Raw genomic sequence first — 18056 nt, forward strand, 5'->3', positions numbered from 1 at the left:
TCATTTGTCATTGGAGGGTCAGTTCAAATATTGTAGTTTTAGTTGCGTAGAGATTTAACAACACGTTTGAGGAAAATGCATCATGTTACCTGTTCGCTTGCTTGCTAAGTTGTCAGCCTCTGCGGCGACGTCATTCTCACGGCTTAACCACCCGGCGATCTGATTGGTTCAACTGTACATTTGGATCGCGCTCAAATCAGCGTAGCGGCACATCCTGCTCACCACTAGAAGTATCACTCCGCCTTCTCAAAGGTAATACACGATTGGGATAGAATTTCATATAATATTTAATATAGTGTTGTTTTTACTCGTTATAGGTCTATTAAATGTGACCCATTTGGCAATATCGGACCTCTTTTGATCCTGATTTGTCGTTCCGAGCACCGAGCGTTTATATGTATGTATGTAAATTAGAATAGTTTGAAAGAATAAAGACATTTGTAAAGTGTTACCTGTAGTGGGCATTGCAGTATTTCTTGGCGTAGTCCGTCCAGCTTCCCAACATCTTGGGATAGAGGGCATCAATCTGCATAAAAAGCTGCAAAATGCCCAGAAAATCAAAAGTATAGAATCAAAGTAAGTCATATATACAACTAAGGTGTATTGACTAGTTAACAACATGAACTTGTTTTGATCTGCTACCATTCGCCCTTTTAAAGTTACTGCACGCGTTAATGCAAACTCAACACCCTGAAACACTTCAAATTAAACTAAATTCAGACAATCACACAATTATATACACAAATATCATCTTATTTATTATATTTGGTGTAAATTTGAACAATCTGATTGAGCAGCAGGGCGTCTTTAAGTTCCCTTTCTCAGTTTCTTGTTTTTGAGAGCTAACTTTTAAGTAGTCTCCAGCTTTTTTTGGCTTCGAAGCGGAGACTTCACCGCCGCATTAGTCAACTGTCACGAAGTGCATCTCGTGTGCGAGTGTGTATTCAAGGTCCTGCAGTCCTTCACCTAGTTTACCAGTCCTGTGTTGCGCAACTGCGTGGTAATTGGTGTCAGCAACAATTAACCGGGTCAGACCGCTGCGCAGCGCAACTAGGTGAAGCAAACAAAGCCGATTTGAAAATGTCAACGATATCGAAGACAAACCGACTCCGAGGATTCTTACAGGATAAGTGACGAGCAGCTGATTTCAGGCCGCGGTGGATGTGTGTCATTTTAGGCGGTAAAGAGTGTGTTTACATCACCGGATGCAACGAGGGCTCCCAGAGTGAGTGTGTGTGTGTGCGTGTGTGCGTGTGTGTGTGTGTGTGTGTGTGTGTGTCTGTGTGCCCTGTCAATTTTCTGTATTTGCAGCAATTTCTGAAGTAATGACAGGTAATCACCGGCGGGGCGATCTGAATAAGCAGCCGCAGTGAGGAGAGCGCCGTTCTGAATTCGGCACTTGTTCAACAGGATCTTTGCATCTCTCTCTCTCTCTCTCTCTCTCTCTCTCTCTCTCTCTCTCTCCCCCTCCTCCCCCTCACCGCCACCTCCTTCTCCTTCCTCCTCACACTGTTGATATAATAGGTGGGAGGAATGAGGGCACATCATGAACGTTGCAGCATGCCCTGAGCTGTGTGCTAACTCGATGTCAGAGCCACAGTGAGTAATGATGGCAGCAGGGAGACTGGCACAGAGGCAGGGACGGAGCTTATCAGGGCCATGCTGCAGATGATAAAATGGTATATTCAGTTTCAGATTCTCGTGGCAGAGTGAGAGAGAGAGCGAGAGAGAGATAGATGATATCTTAAAAAAAAAAAATAATAATAATCTAACCTCACCACTGCAGACAGGATGGCACTCATCTCACACACACACACAAACACACACTTTCTCGATGACAGACCGTCTCGAGATTTCTTACAAGTTGTAACTTCACTTCGTTCTGGAATTAATTAGCTGCCCGAATTTCATCAGTTAATTATCATGATCGGGTCTAGGCAATAATTAAGTTTTCCTCAGAGCAGCGTGGCAGATAGATGGCGGCGCGATCCGAGTCCTGTCCCACATAACAAACGTCAACGCAGTCAGTACAAAAGCTATGATGTCATCGCAGGATAGCTGCTCGGGGTAGTTGATTCTGTTCCCATTTTAAAGGCGAAATCTTGCAATATTCTGCATTTTTCTCGCTGTCGACAAGTCGCAGATACTGCATATGGTGTTCATTTGTACCGTAGAGCTCCTCTGTTGCCCAAAAATCATTAAAAACACATCAGTGAGCCGACGTCTTCCTTCATGAGCACGAACACGCACACTGTAGTTGAGTCAGTCCCACGAACACACCATCCTGCTGCTGTAAAACTACAAACTAGAGCAGCTGATGTGTATCAATCCGCTGCTGAAAGTAGTTCCCCAACCAACAAACTACTGTTCCTTTTTTTTTAAACATGAAAAATACATGAGGGTGACCAGTTTTTAAAGATTTACGTTTCACGAACACAGCAGAGACGTCATGTATTTTCGGTTTGGCAGTTTTCAAGTGATTTCCTGACAATAAGTAAAAAAAATTTTAAAGGGCCTCTGATCCTTTAAAAGTTCTGAAAACTTAATATCTCCCGCAGCTTCTTAGAAACAGTTCTCCTTTATTTTTCATGAGCGATTTCTCACGAGGAGGTGGGCGTGGCTAACTAAGGGAGACGTGATGTCACAAACCCCTCTGCTCCGATCAGGATAGGGCAGCATTTAGCCACACCCACACCATCTCGCCCCAAGTCTAGTCTTCCTCGCTCTATAAATAATTCCTCGAGATGTTTCATGCAAACTTTAGCATTGAGCCGGGCTTATGTAGTCATTAATATTTAATTTCACAGACAAATACAAGTTTTCAGGGGTTCGAATGTGCTTCTTTTGAGTGCGGTTGAATCAAACAGAGTTATCGAACGCGTCTTAATAAAGCACTTTGTGACATGACAAGGACGATAAAATCAACTGCATAATTTGAAAAATCCATCATTACATGAACTTATGTTACTTAATTAATTTACAAAGCCGTCGTAATGATAATTTAATCCACCCATAAACAGTAGAAGTCAGAGGTAGCGTTGCTCCGGGGGCTGAAGTATAAACTTTAAATGCTTCGGCACGAAGCTGCATCAGAGGCCCGTCATTACTGTACAGCGGAGCTCTTGTTATTGATGCCGTATTGTGAAACCGTGAAAAGAGTTTTCTATTCACATCGTGGTCTTCGTCTTGATGGAGTACGGCTGTAATCTACGGCTTCAATATAACATATATAAAGACGATATAATAAATCATTATGGAGAGGGGCGGGGGAGGGCTCGGCCGCTCTCCAAACACCGTTGTCCTGTGAACAGCCCTTATTGTGTCTAAATTCAATAGTCACCCCTCCTCCCCCCCCAACCCCGTCCCACCCCACCCTCCCTCTCTCTCTCTCTCTCCCTCCCTACCCTTCCCCATGTGCTTCTTTTTATTACTTGTCTCATTTATTGCGGTGCAGTGTCTCTTCATATCGGGCTTTGTAAATGAAGTTTTTGCAACAAAGGTTATTGAAATAAGACCACGGGATCCTGGAGGATAAGTGACGCCGGAGAGAGTTAATTGGCTTTTTGAATGTTGGATCGGAGCGTAACCTGCTCTGTGAGCAAGTTACCATGGCGATCTACCTGCGCTGCAGAGCGGAAACACCTTTGTGAGAAGCAGAAGCCGAGCCGAGCTAATCTCTCCTCAGAAGTGCGGGGCTCAGAAACCCCCAGTTTGAAATGTGTGGAGTTTTATTTTTTCTTACAGTATTTGTCCACATTCGGCTCTGCGTTTAATTTCTCATTAAAAAAAAAAATTTAATTGCAGGGTTTGAAGGAATTTTTTTTTTAAGCCCATTTCACATTGGTGAGAAAACAAAAACAGCTTACTCCACTTAAATTTGTATTCTTCTTCCCCACGAGGCGTCATTAAACTTTCATTTCATCAAATTTTATTACCTCCTCGGGTCGACCCAGGGCGGGGGTGCCGGTGAGCAGGAGGGCCCGCTTGGCGCTCTGAATGAGGGGAACCAGGATCTTGGTGCGCGCCGCATTCCTGGACTTGAGGTAATGCGATTCGTCCACCACGACCACGGCGAAGCGCTGCCTGCTCAGAGCCTCCACCAGGGGGCGCGCGTCCGTGGTGAGCAGGCCGTAACCCAGCACTGTCACCTTACTGCTGCTGATACCCCTGAAAACACAACACACACACACACACACACACACACACACACACACACACACACACGAACGAGTTTTATATTAACTCGAAATAAAAGCGTAACGAGCTGCGCATTATGACCCGTTTCTATTTTGTTATTACGACTTATTAACGTTGAAACTAACATGTACTTTCGACTATTCCTCTGCAGATGAGTTATCCTGATTAACGAAGGAATACTTTCTTTAATAAAATAATGAAAATCGATAACTACAATTTTGTGGCTGAACTACTGATTTGCGCATTTGTGAAAAATGTCTGAATCTATATCAAAGACCACAAAATAATTCTCAGTAAATCCTTTCTGTTAGATTGAACACACATTTTATGTGGTTTAGTCAACACATTTTATTTCTGTGTGCGGCATTTTCCATTTCTTTTCAGAAGCTTAACATCAGTATATATGCATATATATATATATATGTTGTATTTGTAGGTTTTTCTATAACGTCTGTGGCAATCATGAGTATGAAACCTTGACACTGAGGTTTTACATCTTATGTTTATTGTAGATCTGACTGCAGGCTTTCCGTTTCACAGCTCAGCAAAGAGCCTCAAACTCAGGGCCACTGATTCTTCTTTAGACGTAAACCTCGAATAAATCCAAATCTATACAAGTGAATAGTTTGATTTGATGAACAGTCTCAGTGATTTCCTGCCAATTTTCCACAGACGTCGCTCAAACAAGAGGAAACACTGCGTTTGTCGGGGACTATTTTCAGCGGCGGATGAATACACATTTGGCGCTTTTGGTGAATATCTAGCAGCAAAGGTGTGTATTTGGGAGTTAATAAAAAATAAACTACAGTTCCTGTGACCATTGTAATGTAGGGACATGTCATCCAGTGTGATATTAATACTGTTTGGGCGACAACAGCACAAAAATGAGCTGGTTTAGCTCACATAAACAACAGTGTCAATTTATTGTTTTGTTTTTTTATGGATTTGTTGATCTGGTGAATCTTTAGTATCACCAGATAAACTGCTCTTCAAGCAGTCACCTTTACCACTGACAAACAGAACTAAATACAGACCCAGCATCTGCTCAAGTGTTTCAGTGTTTATTTACTCGGCGACGGAGCCCTCGAGGTAAAGCAAACCAGAATATTTACAGAAAACTAGCGTCCGTGGACCGAACTGCTGCAAATGTTAAAGCACAAACTTCTCTGACATCTCCGGCGTTTACGAAACCCATTCCTGTTCTGTATTGCGATTTCTACATTCTTTCATCTACATCTCAAACACACGGCCACACGGTCACAGATAAACAAACAAACTCAGCTGCATGAAACTCAATAAGCATCTCCGAGAAATCACAAAAACATCTCCAGCATCTGCCGGGCTTTAATTCCTCACCTTCCGCCACACACACACACACACACACACACACATTTTCCTCAAGCTAAAATAAAACCTAAGGTGCTGTTCATGTTCTACAAAAGCACAAAACACCGGGAGAAGGCGCTGCATAATTTTTTCTTGCCTCCTTTCGTTCAGTCATTAACACATCCAGTTCAAGGACACGGTTTCCCCCCCCCCCCCCCCCCAGAAGGCTTTCACAACCTCTTTGCACCTCATCTGTGACGTGAGGTGGGAAGTTACAAATAGAGAAAGTTTGTTTCATTTCAAAAAGAAAAAAAAAAGGAAAACTAGGGGAAAGTTGAGAAGATAATAAAAGTAGATGTTTTTTTTAACGCCACATTAGTCCACGATGCAGAAATGCACCGCGAACCTGAATCAATGTCAACCGCTGTGAAAATGAGGCACATTTCTCCAAGACAGCATTTTTCCACTTCCTGCGCTGAAAAAAAAAAAAAAAAAAACGTGTCTCTTGTTCAATATTGCAGACGTCGCCTTGACATGATTCGTCTGTCAGCGCTGTCAAACATCGGCCCCTGCTGGCTCCTGACACCGAGGGACACTTTGAGATTAATTTATCCGCCCTCAACTTTGCTGTCTGTCACACCGCCTCACTTTTTTCACACTCTGTGACCGAGCGTGCTCACGTTTTGACATTTATTTTTTTTCCCTTTAGGTAAATTAGGAGTGCTCTGCATGAGGAGGAGTGGACGGCTGCAGAGATGGAGTTGTAGCGAGCGATATTAGACACTGATAGCAGCTTGTTAGAGAGCCAACTTCCCACTAATCGCAAATAATGACTCCAACCTTTGACTGGCGTACTGATTTGTATAGACGTCTGGAACATATTCACATTATGGCGGTCCAGAACTTGTGGGTGTTTATGTGTGCAGAACGCGTTCATATCCGCTAATCAACACGGTTAATAGTTGTTTTATGTGTAATGAATCAGAAACACATTTCAACCGGCTGATTTTAGAAATTATTATTGTTATGTATTTATTATTATTAAATCAAATGATTCATTGATTGCTTCAGAAAATGTTCAAGATCATTAACTGAAGCCACAGAATTCATATTAAATCATATACCCTGTCTAAAAATAACAAGTACCTGAGGTGTTGACCTGTGTTTTTAACCATCTACAGTTGCACTCAGCTGTATGAAAATCTGCATATTTCCTTCAAACTGTAGCTTTAATTAGCTGTCAAGCCGCTAACGTCTCACTCAGAGGTTTTATCAGTTTGCCAATATTAGCCTTTCATGAGGAAAAAAAGATGTTTGGCCAGTCAGTGCTAACGCACAAGCAATATGAGGAGCATATTGGTCACACTGGTCACACGTACGCACGATCAAACTCGTACATATCGTTGAAAGACATTTCGATAACGACGGGCTCCACCCGTCCCGCCTCAAACAGCAGACAGACACAGTTTACGACGTCGGATGTTGGACGCGGTGGCGTGTTTAGACGCCGAAGAGCCACGCGATTCCCTCGGTAGATGGAGGAGACCAAAAACAGAGGGAAAAGATTGGACTGTGGTTCATTCTGTGGCCACTAACATGACTCCAAACGTTGCTAACGAATGCGTAAACAAGCCACTATTGGAGAAGGGTGTAGCGGGAACGACCTACGTGGTGTGGCTCTTGTTCTCCACCAGGTTGATGTCTCCGGGCTGCAGCTCGGGGAGCCACCTCTCCAGCTCCTCGATCCAGGGGTACTTGAGGGACGAGGGCACCACCACCAGGAGGGGCCACTCCTGCCGGAAGGCGTACGCCGCCGCGATGGCCTGCACCGTCTTCCCGAGACCCATCTGGGGCCGACCAAATCACCACACGGGCGAAAGGTGGGATGGGGTTAGAGGGGGTGGGTGGAGAAAAAAAACAAGTCAATCGCGCACCAACTGCGCCGCAAATTGCATATGACGGCCGGGCTGATGTGAGGCCCAAGAGTAATAAGGTCTCAGAATGATTCTGGTGTCAAAACCGATTAGGCACATGGGAGTGCGGCGCGGAGCTGACAAATTAATTTGGAAGGCACGCAGCGAAGTCTCAGGTTCATTTTTTTTTTTTTTGGAGGAGAAAATAGATTTCCTGAGCCAGCGTTGTGTGTGCTTACCTCATCAGCAATCATACATCTGTAACACAAAAGAACAGAGAAAACTTTATTAGATGCTTTCTTAGATTCTCATTGTTTTGCAGAGCTGACCAGCAGGCAGTGGATGCTATAGAAACTTTTTTTTTTTTTTTTAAATATAAAAACAACAGCCCCTGCAGCAAAAAGGGCACCAGAAGAGCATTCATTAGTTCGGCTTCACACCAAAACTCACAACTTCTCCCACCCTTTGGGGTCAAAGTCGACTCGGCTGCTCTCGGACAAACTACACTTCACTTGTAATTTAGATCTGCACTGCCACTTTGTCTGAGCGCTGTTCAATATTTATTTTGTTGCTCCTATTAAGTATTTCTGTGTCGGCTGCAGCAAATCGGCTCCGCAGTGTTTTCCTAAAAAAGGACCAAAAACACAACTCGCCGGGTGACGCAGAATTTGCATCTGATCAGAGTTTAAATAATATTAATGATTAATTGTTTTTTTGAGGAAACTGTCAGTTTAAAAAAAAAAAAAAAAAATCAAATCTTGCGCGTGTTTTTAATTAGGATGTTCGTTTAACAGCTTACACAAGTCAGAGCTCCATTCATCATCTTTGAGGCACAGCCAACTTTAATTCAGGTCAATTCTTCGGGTAGGAGTTGAGCTTCTTCTTCTTCTTTTTCTACAGCGATAAGTGTCTCAGGGCACAGATGGAGGAGTCGAACATTTCTTTATCATGTGATCAAAAAGCAGCCTATATAAACAGATGGAGGGTCCACCTTCAACGAGGAGAACACGTGACATAAAAATCACAGCCAGAATATTTTCATTATTTTTTTTTGTATTTTTTATTTTTTTTTGCAATACACTGTCAAGTGCTAGCAGCAGATTTCTGTTTACAAGGAGGACGACTGGCTGAAGATGATCTTGATATCAAATAATGTGAAGTCTAATGAAGACGACGAACACTTACTTCTTGCTAAATATCATTTTCACCCCGTCATAATGCAGAAGCGGTTGGTTGGCTGATGTGTCGGGAAATTCAATTAGTCTGCCGACAGAAAACTAATCAGCAGCTGTTTTGATAATGGATTATTGTTCATTAATCAATCAAAAAAGAAACATTTACTCCTTGTTTCCTCAGTAAACTGAATGTCTTTTGAGCTTTCGGTTTGATAAGAAGTTACTCTAAAAACATCAAATTACCAAAAATGGAATCAATATATTAATCAGGAAAGCAGATTATAATACTTTTTAGAGAAATGCTACGTGCCAGGTGTGCAATATATACATTCTTTAAGGGTTTGAGAAGTGCATTTTATTATTGAAGGGATGATTTTCAGTTTCTTATTGTTGTTTTTGTGCTGCTGTAACAAGGAAATAGCCCCCTGGATATCTTATTTTATCTCTTATAATCATTAGCTAGGGACGTTTTGCAGATTATCAGTAACATCAGTGGTCTGATGATGATGATGATGCTCATGTTTGTTTCGAGAGCCCAACTCTAGAGGCCAATACTAATATTAGGACATACATTTTTTTCCCCCCATATATTGAAAAAACGGCATATATTCTTTTCTTTTTTTTTTGTCAATTCTGACACTGATAAGTAACAACGACGTGATACGTTACGGTTTCTCTCTAATAATAATCTGGAATATCGGCCAATAAAATCAGCCGGCCGCTGTATCTGTCAGCGCCTTTCCAGAGAGTAAGATGCGCCCGCAGCTGGACTGTTACACCTCACCCACGGTTGGTGTCTCGCATATTATTTGCTTTAGCGACCGTATAACAGACAACCGGTTCCCCCCTTTTACACTATATGGAACAATGGAGGAGCTGAAGTAGATCAACCTCGGCGTCTCTCTCCGCCCGCTGGGTTTGGGCCTATTGTCATGACCTTGCTTATTCATAAACGCATCCAACATCGTGTCAGAGCAAACAGTGCAGCCGAGCGGCTCTGAATACCTCAGACACACTCTCTCATTATTCTTTCTCCTTCTCCTCCTCCTCCTCTTCGTCCTCTTCCTCCCCCCCATCTCCGCCCCATTTCTCTCTTTCAGCTGAGGAACATGATTAATGTGCACCTTGCCACTGGTGGTTTTTCTAATTGCCAGCACACCGGCCCAGTCAGCGCAATGTGCGCACACACACACACACACACACACACACACACACTGTACCAGGATGTGTGTGAAAAAATGCACACAAAAGACACGCAACAAAAAAATAAAATACGGCAGACACATGAATAAAAAGAAATGCACGTACAGATGTAAAAGCACACACACACACATATACAGTACAGGTTCATGTGCTTGCGCATGCATGCATGCATGCACCCACACACACAGACACCCACACAGACACACACACACACACACACACACACACACACACACACACACACACACACACAAACTGGGAAGTGAGTGCGGCTGGGGCAGGTGCTTGCCATTTCTCAACACATTAATCATCCTCCTTTAAATAACCTGAGTGTCGTCTTGACGGTTTGAGACTGCGAGCGTGCTGCAGTGCTGTTGCCTGACGACGGCACGCTCCCCCCCCCCCTCCGCCCCCTCTGTCACCGCATCCTTTCTAATGTTATCTCTCAAACCCACAAGCCCCAAAGTGTCAGGAAAAGGGCCGCACGCTATATACCTCCCAGGCTGGCTGCGATGATTTGATGGCTTTGACCTCTGCTTTGACCCCCAATCTCCCAGCCCCGTAAAGGCTCCTCCGCGGAGGACTTGGACCGGCGGTGCCTCTGCGGAGGCTGGACAAAAGGCTGATGGAGGGGTGTTCCCGTGTGCCACGTTTGAACCTCCCCCTCCCCTCTGATCTCACACACACTTACGGGTTCAGAGCGCAGTTGTGAATTAAAATCAAAACAAAGTGGAAAAGGCTTTTGCGCTTGTAGTAGGGAGACCGACGCTTCAATATGTGTTTAACCTTAAAGGGAAAAGTTTCTAGTTAAATGGGGCAATGCTCAACTACCGCTTACGTGGGGCTTTTTTCTGTGTATCAGAAAGCTTTTTAGTTTCTTTATTTTTGTGCAGAGCTCAAATTACATTTAAAAAAATTATAATAATTGTACTTTTTTCACCATTTTCTCCCAAAACGATACATTTCCATTCTTTCACTGTAATTTTTAATAAAGTTTCACCCCAATTTGACATTTATATTAACTTAACATTTTTTTTCATTACGGTTTCAACCATTTGCAAGCATAAGAAATAATCACGTGAAAACAGCAGCGACCTGTTATATGTGCAGTTATGCAGCAAACGCTGCTGGTTGTCGTGGAAAGATGGAAAGAAAACTTTTAAAAAGAGAAATAACACAATTGTCTTCTTGAAAACATTAAGCGCTAAGCTACTCGTCATACCAGGCCAAGTGAGACAACAAAACCACTGAGTCTAGAGAAGACAGTTTTTATTACTCGTGAATTTAATGTTAAAAAAAAATAATGTATCGTTTTTGTTTTATAAGTTACATCATCTTGCTTTAAGTATTTCAGATGAATTTTTTTGCAACTTAAATAAGCCTTTCAGAGCATCACTTCCCGTTGGATTTCATAGCTTTGTGTTGTAATGGTCAGTCTCCTGACACACAGTAACTACAATACGAATATGCTACTTTATGTAAAAGTAAATGTGACTGTACTCTCACATTGTGGCCTTAATATTTTCTTTTGCTGTGTCTCATAAAATCCTGTGTCTATTACAGCACATGAAGACGAATGAATCAATGAAGCGAGACGGTTTTGGATGTAATGATGCATTTACACCGAAAACGTTTTCTCAAATGATTAAGTTCACTTTTTTTTTTTTTTTTTATGTCGCCATATACGTTAAGCGTTTCTCAACAACATAATTCTTCCCTCTAAAACACCAAACGGACCCAGCAGGTTATCAAATGTATTTATTATGTGTAGCCTCCAACACTTTGTTTCTATAAAAACATCCTCTTTACATCCTGGATGGATACAGTCCAAACAACGGAAAGTAGCCTATTAAGGCTACGGGATACTAATGGTGAGTGAATTTTTTTTCCTGCTGTTTAATAGAGTGCATCTCCTGCTACCTTCAGCACACCAAAAATATCCTACTACAGTAGAAAACCTGTAACACATTTCATGCCTTATTAAGGGGAAATGGAATTGAGGGCACTTTAGGAAGTAAAATACTGCAACTGAGGCACCTTGAGAATGAAGGAGAGCCATTTTCCTATTTCTACGGCGACGCGGGACCCAGTGTCTCCTTCTGTTTTAACCCGTCTCTCAGAGGTCCAAATATATTCATTGGGAAGGACATGTACGACCCACGTTGATGAGACGGAGGAGGATTCAGTCTGCGAACATGTGCCGAACATACCGATAGACTCGTGTCACTGCGTCTGTTTGACCGAAGGAGAAATTGCCGGAGTACCGATTTAATAATAAACTACATCCACCAATTTTACACAAACAAATGGACTGATTTATAGACATCAAATAGACTAATAAAGGGCCTAAAAGATAGGTTAATTTGCGAACGTTGTTCATAAATACGCTCCAAGTTTGACCGTTGCCGATTTAGTCCCGAGTGTTTTTAGGTTTTCGAGAAGACTCGAGAATTTTTAATCCAATTTTGCAGCAGTTTTGATTTTATTGTCTCTGAATAGCGTGCGTGGAGACTCCGGGCCTGATCAGGTTAAAGGATTTTATGGATAAACCCTGTGTACTAACCGTAACACTGCAAATAATGCTCAACTTGTATTTGTCCAGAGAACAATACTCCATATCTGGACCGTCGCAGGGAGAGACAACACAGTATTGACCTCTCCTTGCATCAGCAGAGTACACTTCATTCAATAAAAGCCCAGGGAGTCACTTACAATAATAAGCTGGACGTATCAGAGCAGGTTGGACATGCACTGCATCACACGGCTGGCTTCAAACTACAGTCAACACCTTTCAACGCCTTGATGGAAGTGACCTCGAGGTCTTACTGGATGTTTTTATTTTTTCCAATATCTGGATAGGCCCACTCACAGTTTCATTGATGTACCGACGGGTACATTTCTGTTTTGGAGTAGCTGAGTGTATACAGATGTCAGCACTCAAATGGCAAACTTCTGAGCAACTTTCTAAACAACACAATCAGCCACATCTCATGGGTTTTTATTGTGGCACCGTACCATAACTTTCACACATTATCCCCCCCCCCCATCTAACTCCATAAAATTCACTCACCCTCCCACACAGGCCGATACAGCGGGCGCCACGAGTATTTGAATTGCAACAACATTTGATGTTTTGGTTCAGTACTCTCGATGTACTCTGGATGCGAAAAGACACAATGACTATGAGATTTAAAGGAAAAATCCGCCCACGGGTCCTCCTACGCGTGTTAGATATCCAACATCAATCTGCGATGTTCAGTGCATTTCAGCAGTTGTATTTCATAATGAAGTGCTGTCACTTATTTTATTTTTTTTGTCTGTCAGCCTGCGATGTCTAGATTCATTTCAGGTAGTGACATGCGTGTTCCAGAATTGCTTTACCTCGTCCTAAAAATCCGGCAAGTCTGCAGGAGCATTGCATTCTGGTCTATCCAGGCTAGTAGGTAGAAATATTGTTATTTCTGCCTTATTTATTAAGAAATTCTGCTGATTGTCAGAATCAATTTCAGGCTTTTTTTTTTTTTTTTAAATTGAATTAACATAATAAGATCAGGGGGCCTCAAATGCATTAAAAGATTCCTGCCGACAACATTTTAATTCTAGTTTTTTAATCAACCTTACTCTCTGTCAATATACTCTCAAATTAAGCTTTTTAACCTCTTTGAAACCCGTATTAGCAAATACAGCATAGTTGTACATGAGAGTTGTAACTGAAAAGAGCGAGCCTATCAGTCTTTGAATTTCTGCACATTTGAAGGTGCAGTAAGAGAAATACTCTTAGCAATGCACCAAAAGCACAAGTTTATCTGCTTTAATGATGGCACATCCTTTGTGGAAGCCAAGCTTGGATGCTATCAGAGTTGTGCTTATCTCAGCGGCTCCGTCAGTCCTCGTAGCACGCACGCAGGCAGTTATTTACATGTTTTATGCACTCGGAGATCCGGTTATCTCTAAATTACGTGTCACGCAAACAAAGAGTCGAAGTCGTCACATTCAGGGTGGATTGAGTGGATCACGATGTCAACTCGAAGCCTCGTTTTGATACGCCGCTGTTCGCCCTTGTTAAAGTAACTAAATTACAATTTCAACACTTGGGGTTTTTAATGGACACAATCCCTTTAACTATTGCAAAACATTAGCAGGAACGCGTTGCGGCTGAAATCGGACCATCAGACATGACGATGTAACATCGATATATCGCCGAGCCCTATCGAGCTCTACCTCAACACCCAGCTTGTCTGTTTTATGGGATATTACTGGACCTAATGTTTATTGAAATGATCTTATACACCCTAACCCTATTGCAAACCCACCTTAAACACCACAGTATTGTTCACTCCGCTTTCACACCTCCCTCTACCTACAATACCCTCCCCTTATCCCATTTCTGCTAGTCTCCAGGGAGAAGCGGTGCCCGCGCTGCTCTTACTGTCACATTGATGCCAATTGACCGAGGTAGCTGTCCACACGGTGTAGCGAGAGCCAATTGACTCCTGACCCACCCGTGCAACAAAGCACTGCCTCCCAGTGTTCACGAATCAATATGGCCGCTCCGCGCTGCAGCAGCGGCCCTCAGATTGGCTCCCCCTGCGCTGACCTTCCCGAGAACCCGAGCGTACATCGACTGGTCGGGGAGGAGGAAGCGGGCAGGTCCCGGTCCGTTTCCTGCGGTTACCGCTCGACACAGCCAAACACTCGGGGACTTGAGGGCAACTGAGAAACTTCCCGTGGAAATTATTTTCAGCGATACCGCCAGGACTCTTTCTGGATTTAGAATATATTCACATCCACTCTGGACTTTCTAGACCGTTTCATATCGTAGGAAATCACCGCTTTCTATATTCGCCATAGAAATGGAGTGCAACTGCCAACTTTAAAGCCCCATTAGACACATTATCAATGTAAAAATATCATCCTATTTGACTAAATCACACACTCACGCTGCAGCGTGGCGTGTGTTAGACTGCACATTTTCTCCGTCGGAACCAAATGAAGTTTTGCCGCGAAGCCGAACGTCATCATTGGGAGGTGAAAAATCAAATCATCAAAGACCAACGGAATATTTGTTTTAGAACGGCAACACAGACAGAGCGGACGGGTAAAAATGATTCAAACGTACTCGATTAATTGGAGGATTTATGGACATTCAATTGGAGTTTTTCGTAATCAAAGTTACATTTACGTTCACCGTGAAGCCGAATAAAACGGTTGAAATTTGCTGAAATCCGATTTTTAGGAGTTGGAACCCTTTTGTCGGTGACTTCACAGACTTAACGACACGTTACCCGCCACCGACTTTTGATCCTTCGGAACCATCAGGAAGCGCGTCCCGGATGTGCAAGTGCACGAGATACTAAGAAAATGGGCGTCCTCTTAAAAATACCTACTGACGCCGGCATGTCCCACCCTAACCACTCCCTGTACATGAAGATTTAAGGAGCTGCTTGTATTTGTTTCTATAAGCTCACACAATAGGTTTTGAGGTGGAAATATCTTCACGGCAATAAATCAATACAAACACACTGCGGTGTGAGGCTGCAAACAGAGCAGGACTACACTCTTCTCACAAACCAACAATAGAGCCCTATATTTATGTTAATTGCAATTGTTGTGTCGCGAGACACAAACCGAGCCTCTATACTCAGCTTGAGAATCACTTTACATCCACTGTTTTGTTTTTTTTAGCACGACGGCGTCAGAGACGTGTCGGCGAGGCTCACCGTCCGTTCCGAGATAAAGCGAACTCCACTCCCTCCCGTTGGAAAGGCATCAGGCGCCGCAGGAGCTTGCGCGGGAGGCCCGACAGTTGCCGGGACCATCTTGTATCACAGCAAGAGGTCTGTAGGCCATTATCATCCATTTCCATTAGTAAGTCCTCATCAATTCCTTGGTCTTTGCTCAGTCAGCTGCCTCTGAGATTAGGCAGAAGGATGAAAAAATAAAAAAAACACACACTGTCAAAACAAGGCAGGGTTTGGCCTGAATTAGCATCTATTACACATTAAATAGCACTTTTGTTAAGCATGCTGAACATGTTTCACAATAATAGTGAGAAGCACTCCTCTGCTATCTATTAGCATTGACAGGAAGACCATTATCAGAGGCTGGATGACGCAGGTAAGTGGACATGGAGTCAGAATTTTAGATGAGAGCGTGGAGGTTGCCTCATCATTCTGGTCAACTTTCTGCCTCCATGTGTAATCACAGCTATCGGACCCCGTACACCAGCAACGCCAAAAGCACTACTATTGTGGGTAAAACAATAAAAGCATCCCATCGAGCATTACACGTATGTGCAAAAGTCATGTTATGTTATTTATGTTTATTATTATGTAACCAAGTGCATTTACTCAAGTACTGTGTTTAAGTCCAAATTTGAGGTGTTTACATCAAATGCAACTTTATGCTTCTACTTCACTACATCTCGGAGGAAAATATTGTACTTTTTATTCCACAGCCAGTGTCTAACAGCTAGAGTTGAGCTAAGATTTGTGTGTTTTCCACACACTTCCTGTCCAGTGAACACTGTGTTTATCCAAATTTGGGGATTTGAAATTTTTCGAATAAGCAGAAGGATTAGATGTTCCTCTGTGGGACGAGAAAACTCTCCTATTTTTAAGCTAAATAAACTACTGTTTTAATACTCATTTAGATTCACTGGCGAATACATTGTTTTCCTGAGTTTGTTCACTTTTTTGTTGTTGTTGAAATTGCCGTTTTTTACAAAATACAAAAAAACAAGACCAACATATGATAATCTTATTGAAAATGATGCATTACTGTAGATCAAAACTAACCGACAAGACATAACGTAGTAAAGTAGATATCGGCAAAACCTCAAATAACTACAGCAGTAAAATGCATTTATTGAACAGTAATATAGCCACACAAAAAAAGCATATATATATATATATATATATATAAATATTATATATTTTATATATATAAAAAGAGAATAGAACATTGCTGCACGGCGTGTACTTATATTTTTGATCATTTAATTAGGCTACATTTTGCTGATAATACTTTTACTTATGCAGCTTGTTTTTAAATGCAGGACTCTATGGTGTAGTGGAGTATTTTCACAGTATGGTATGAGTACTTTTACGTAAGTAAAGGACTTGAATACTTCCACCAGTGGTGCATTGGTAGGTACGAGCTACTCCATTATATTTCCAATGGCAGTTCCCTGCAGTTAGAGCTATTTAGTGTCATCTTTTAAAAAACAAAACTAAAAAAAAACGTGTTAACTTTATGTTACAAGACCTGCAGAACAAACAAGATCTCAGGTTAGGAGACTGAATTAGTGTGGATGTAGCATCGTTCAGCTAGCGCGAGCAAGCCAAACCGGAAGTAAATAGACTGTCCCTCCAAAATAAAATAACCACTCGTGTCTCCGTATTGCGAGCTGTATTATTTTTGAAAACTCAAACCGGAAAGCTATTCGTCTGCCCTGCAAATGCGAAACAAAAATAGCAAGCCGAAATATATGTGTTCTGTTTTTATGTAGCACGTGCTCGCATATAACATTACAATAAGCTCCTGTAAAAGCAGAGCCACGTGCGCATGAAGCGTCCCCGCGTTGTTGTTACTCAGGAGTTACTCGGCCACGTGTTGTGTCAGCAATACATACTAACGAGGGATCAACATTGTTATAAGTTTTGCACATACGCAACGTTTGCCTACCCGGTGAAACGGCGGGGTGAAGCGGTGCAGTCAAACGGCAGGCTGAGCAGAAGAGCTAAAACAGTTTCGCGGCAAACTCAAAGTGCACTCGTTTTACGTTACCGGGACACCCGCTTAACTCACGTGTCACAGCAACTTCTGGGTGGTTTTTTTTGTGTTTTTTTTTTTTTTTGAGGGGGGGGGGGGTGGACTGATTTGATCGCAACTCACCTAAAAGGTACAACGAAATTACATCATTGTTTATTGAGATGTGTAGAAAAAAAAAATAATAAAAAAATAAAAAAATAAATAAAATAAAAACGCCAGAAACACTGCGTGCTTCCTGCTATCACGCCTAAATAAATAAATAAATAAATAAAAATAAATAAGACAAGACGTGACATAATTTCAACACCCCTTGCGTGTCGAGCGTGAGGAGTGACGCACCGCCCCGCACCGCACCGCACCGCCCGCCCGGACGCCGCCTCTCTCCTTCGCTCCGCCGCCGACACTTTAGCTCCTTCAGCCGCCGCAGAGACGAGCGGGCTCGTTCACCGAGCTGTAAACCGGAGCGGTA

General features: G+C 42.6%; 2 protein-coding genes across 4 annotated transcripts in view; one reads left to right on the top strand and one right to left on the bottom strand.

Moving 5' to 3' along the window:
- The window catches only part of zranb3 (zinc finger, RAN-binding domain containing 3), a 71943-nt gene that overhangs the window by 53280 nt on the left and 607 nt on the right, over window positions 1–18056 (bottom strand). For 2 of the 3 annotated variants that reach the window (XM_069166415.1, XM_069166413.1), the window contains exons 1-6: window positions 17501–17589; window positions 15535–15726; window positions 7676–7694; window positions 7192–7370; window positions 3936–4167; window positions 453–538 (exon numbers count right to left, since the gene is read on the bottom strand). In XM_069166415.1, coding sequence (XP_069022516.1) covers window positions 453–538; window positions 3936–4167; window positions 7192–7370; window positions 7676–7694; window positions 15535–15680 — 662 coding nt within the window. In that variant the 5' untranslated portion in view covers window positions 15681–15726; window positions 17501–17589. Of the gene's footprint in view, window positions 1–452; window positions 539–3935; window positions 4168–7191; window positions 7371–7675; window positions 7695–15534; window positions 15727–17500; window positions 17590–18056 lie in introns of those variants that run through there. The other variant, XM_069166414.1, reaches the window with a different exon arrangement.
- Window positions 17964–18056, top strand: part of LOC138208497 (R3H domain-containing protein 1-like) — a 43526-nt gene continuing 43433 nt past the window's right edge. Inside the window, 1 exon segment of the mRNA XM_069166411.1 lies at window positions 17964–18053. The gene's annotated coding sequence lies outside the window, so the exon portion shown is untranslated.

This window comes from Embiotoca jacksoni, unplaced genomic scaffold (genome assembly GCF_022577435.1).
Source record: "Embiotoca jacksoni isolate LCO1_2020_lvr unplaced genomic scaffold, fEmbJac1.0.p SCAF_38, whole genome shotgun sequence".
Lineage (NCBI taxonomy): Eukaryota > Metazoa > Chordata > Actinopteri > Embiotocidae > Embiotoca > Embiotoca jacksoni.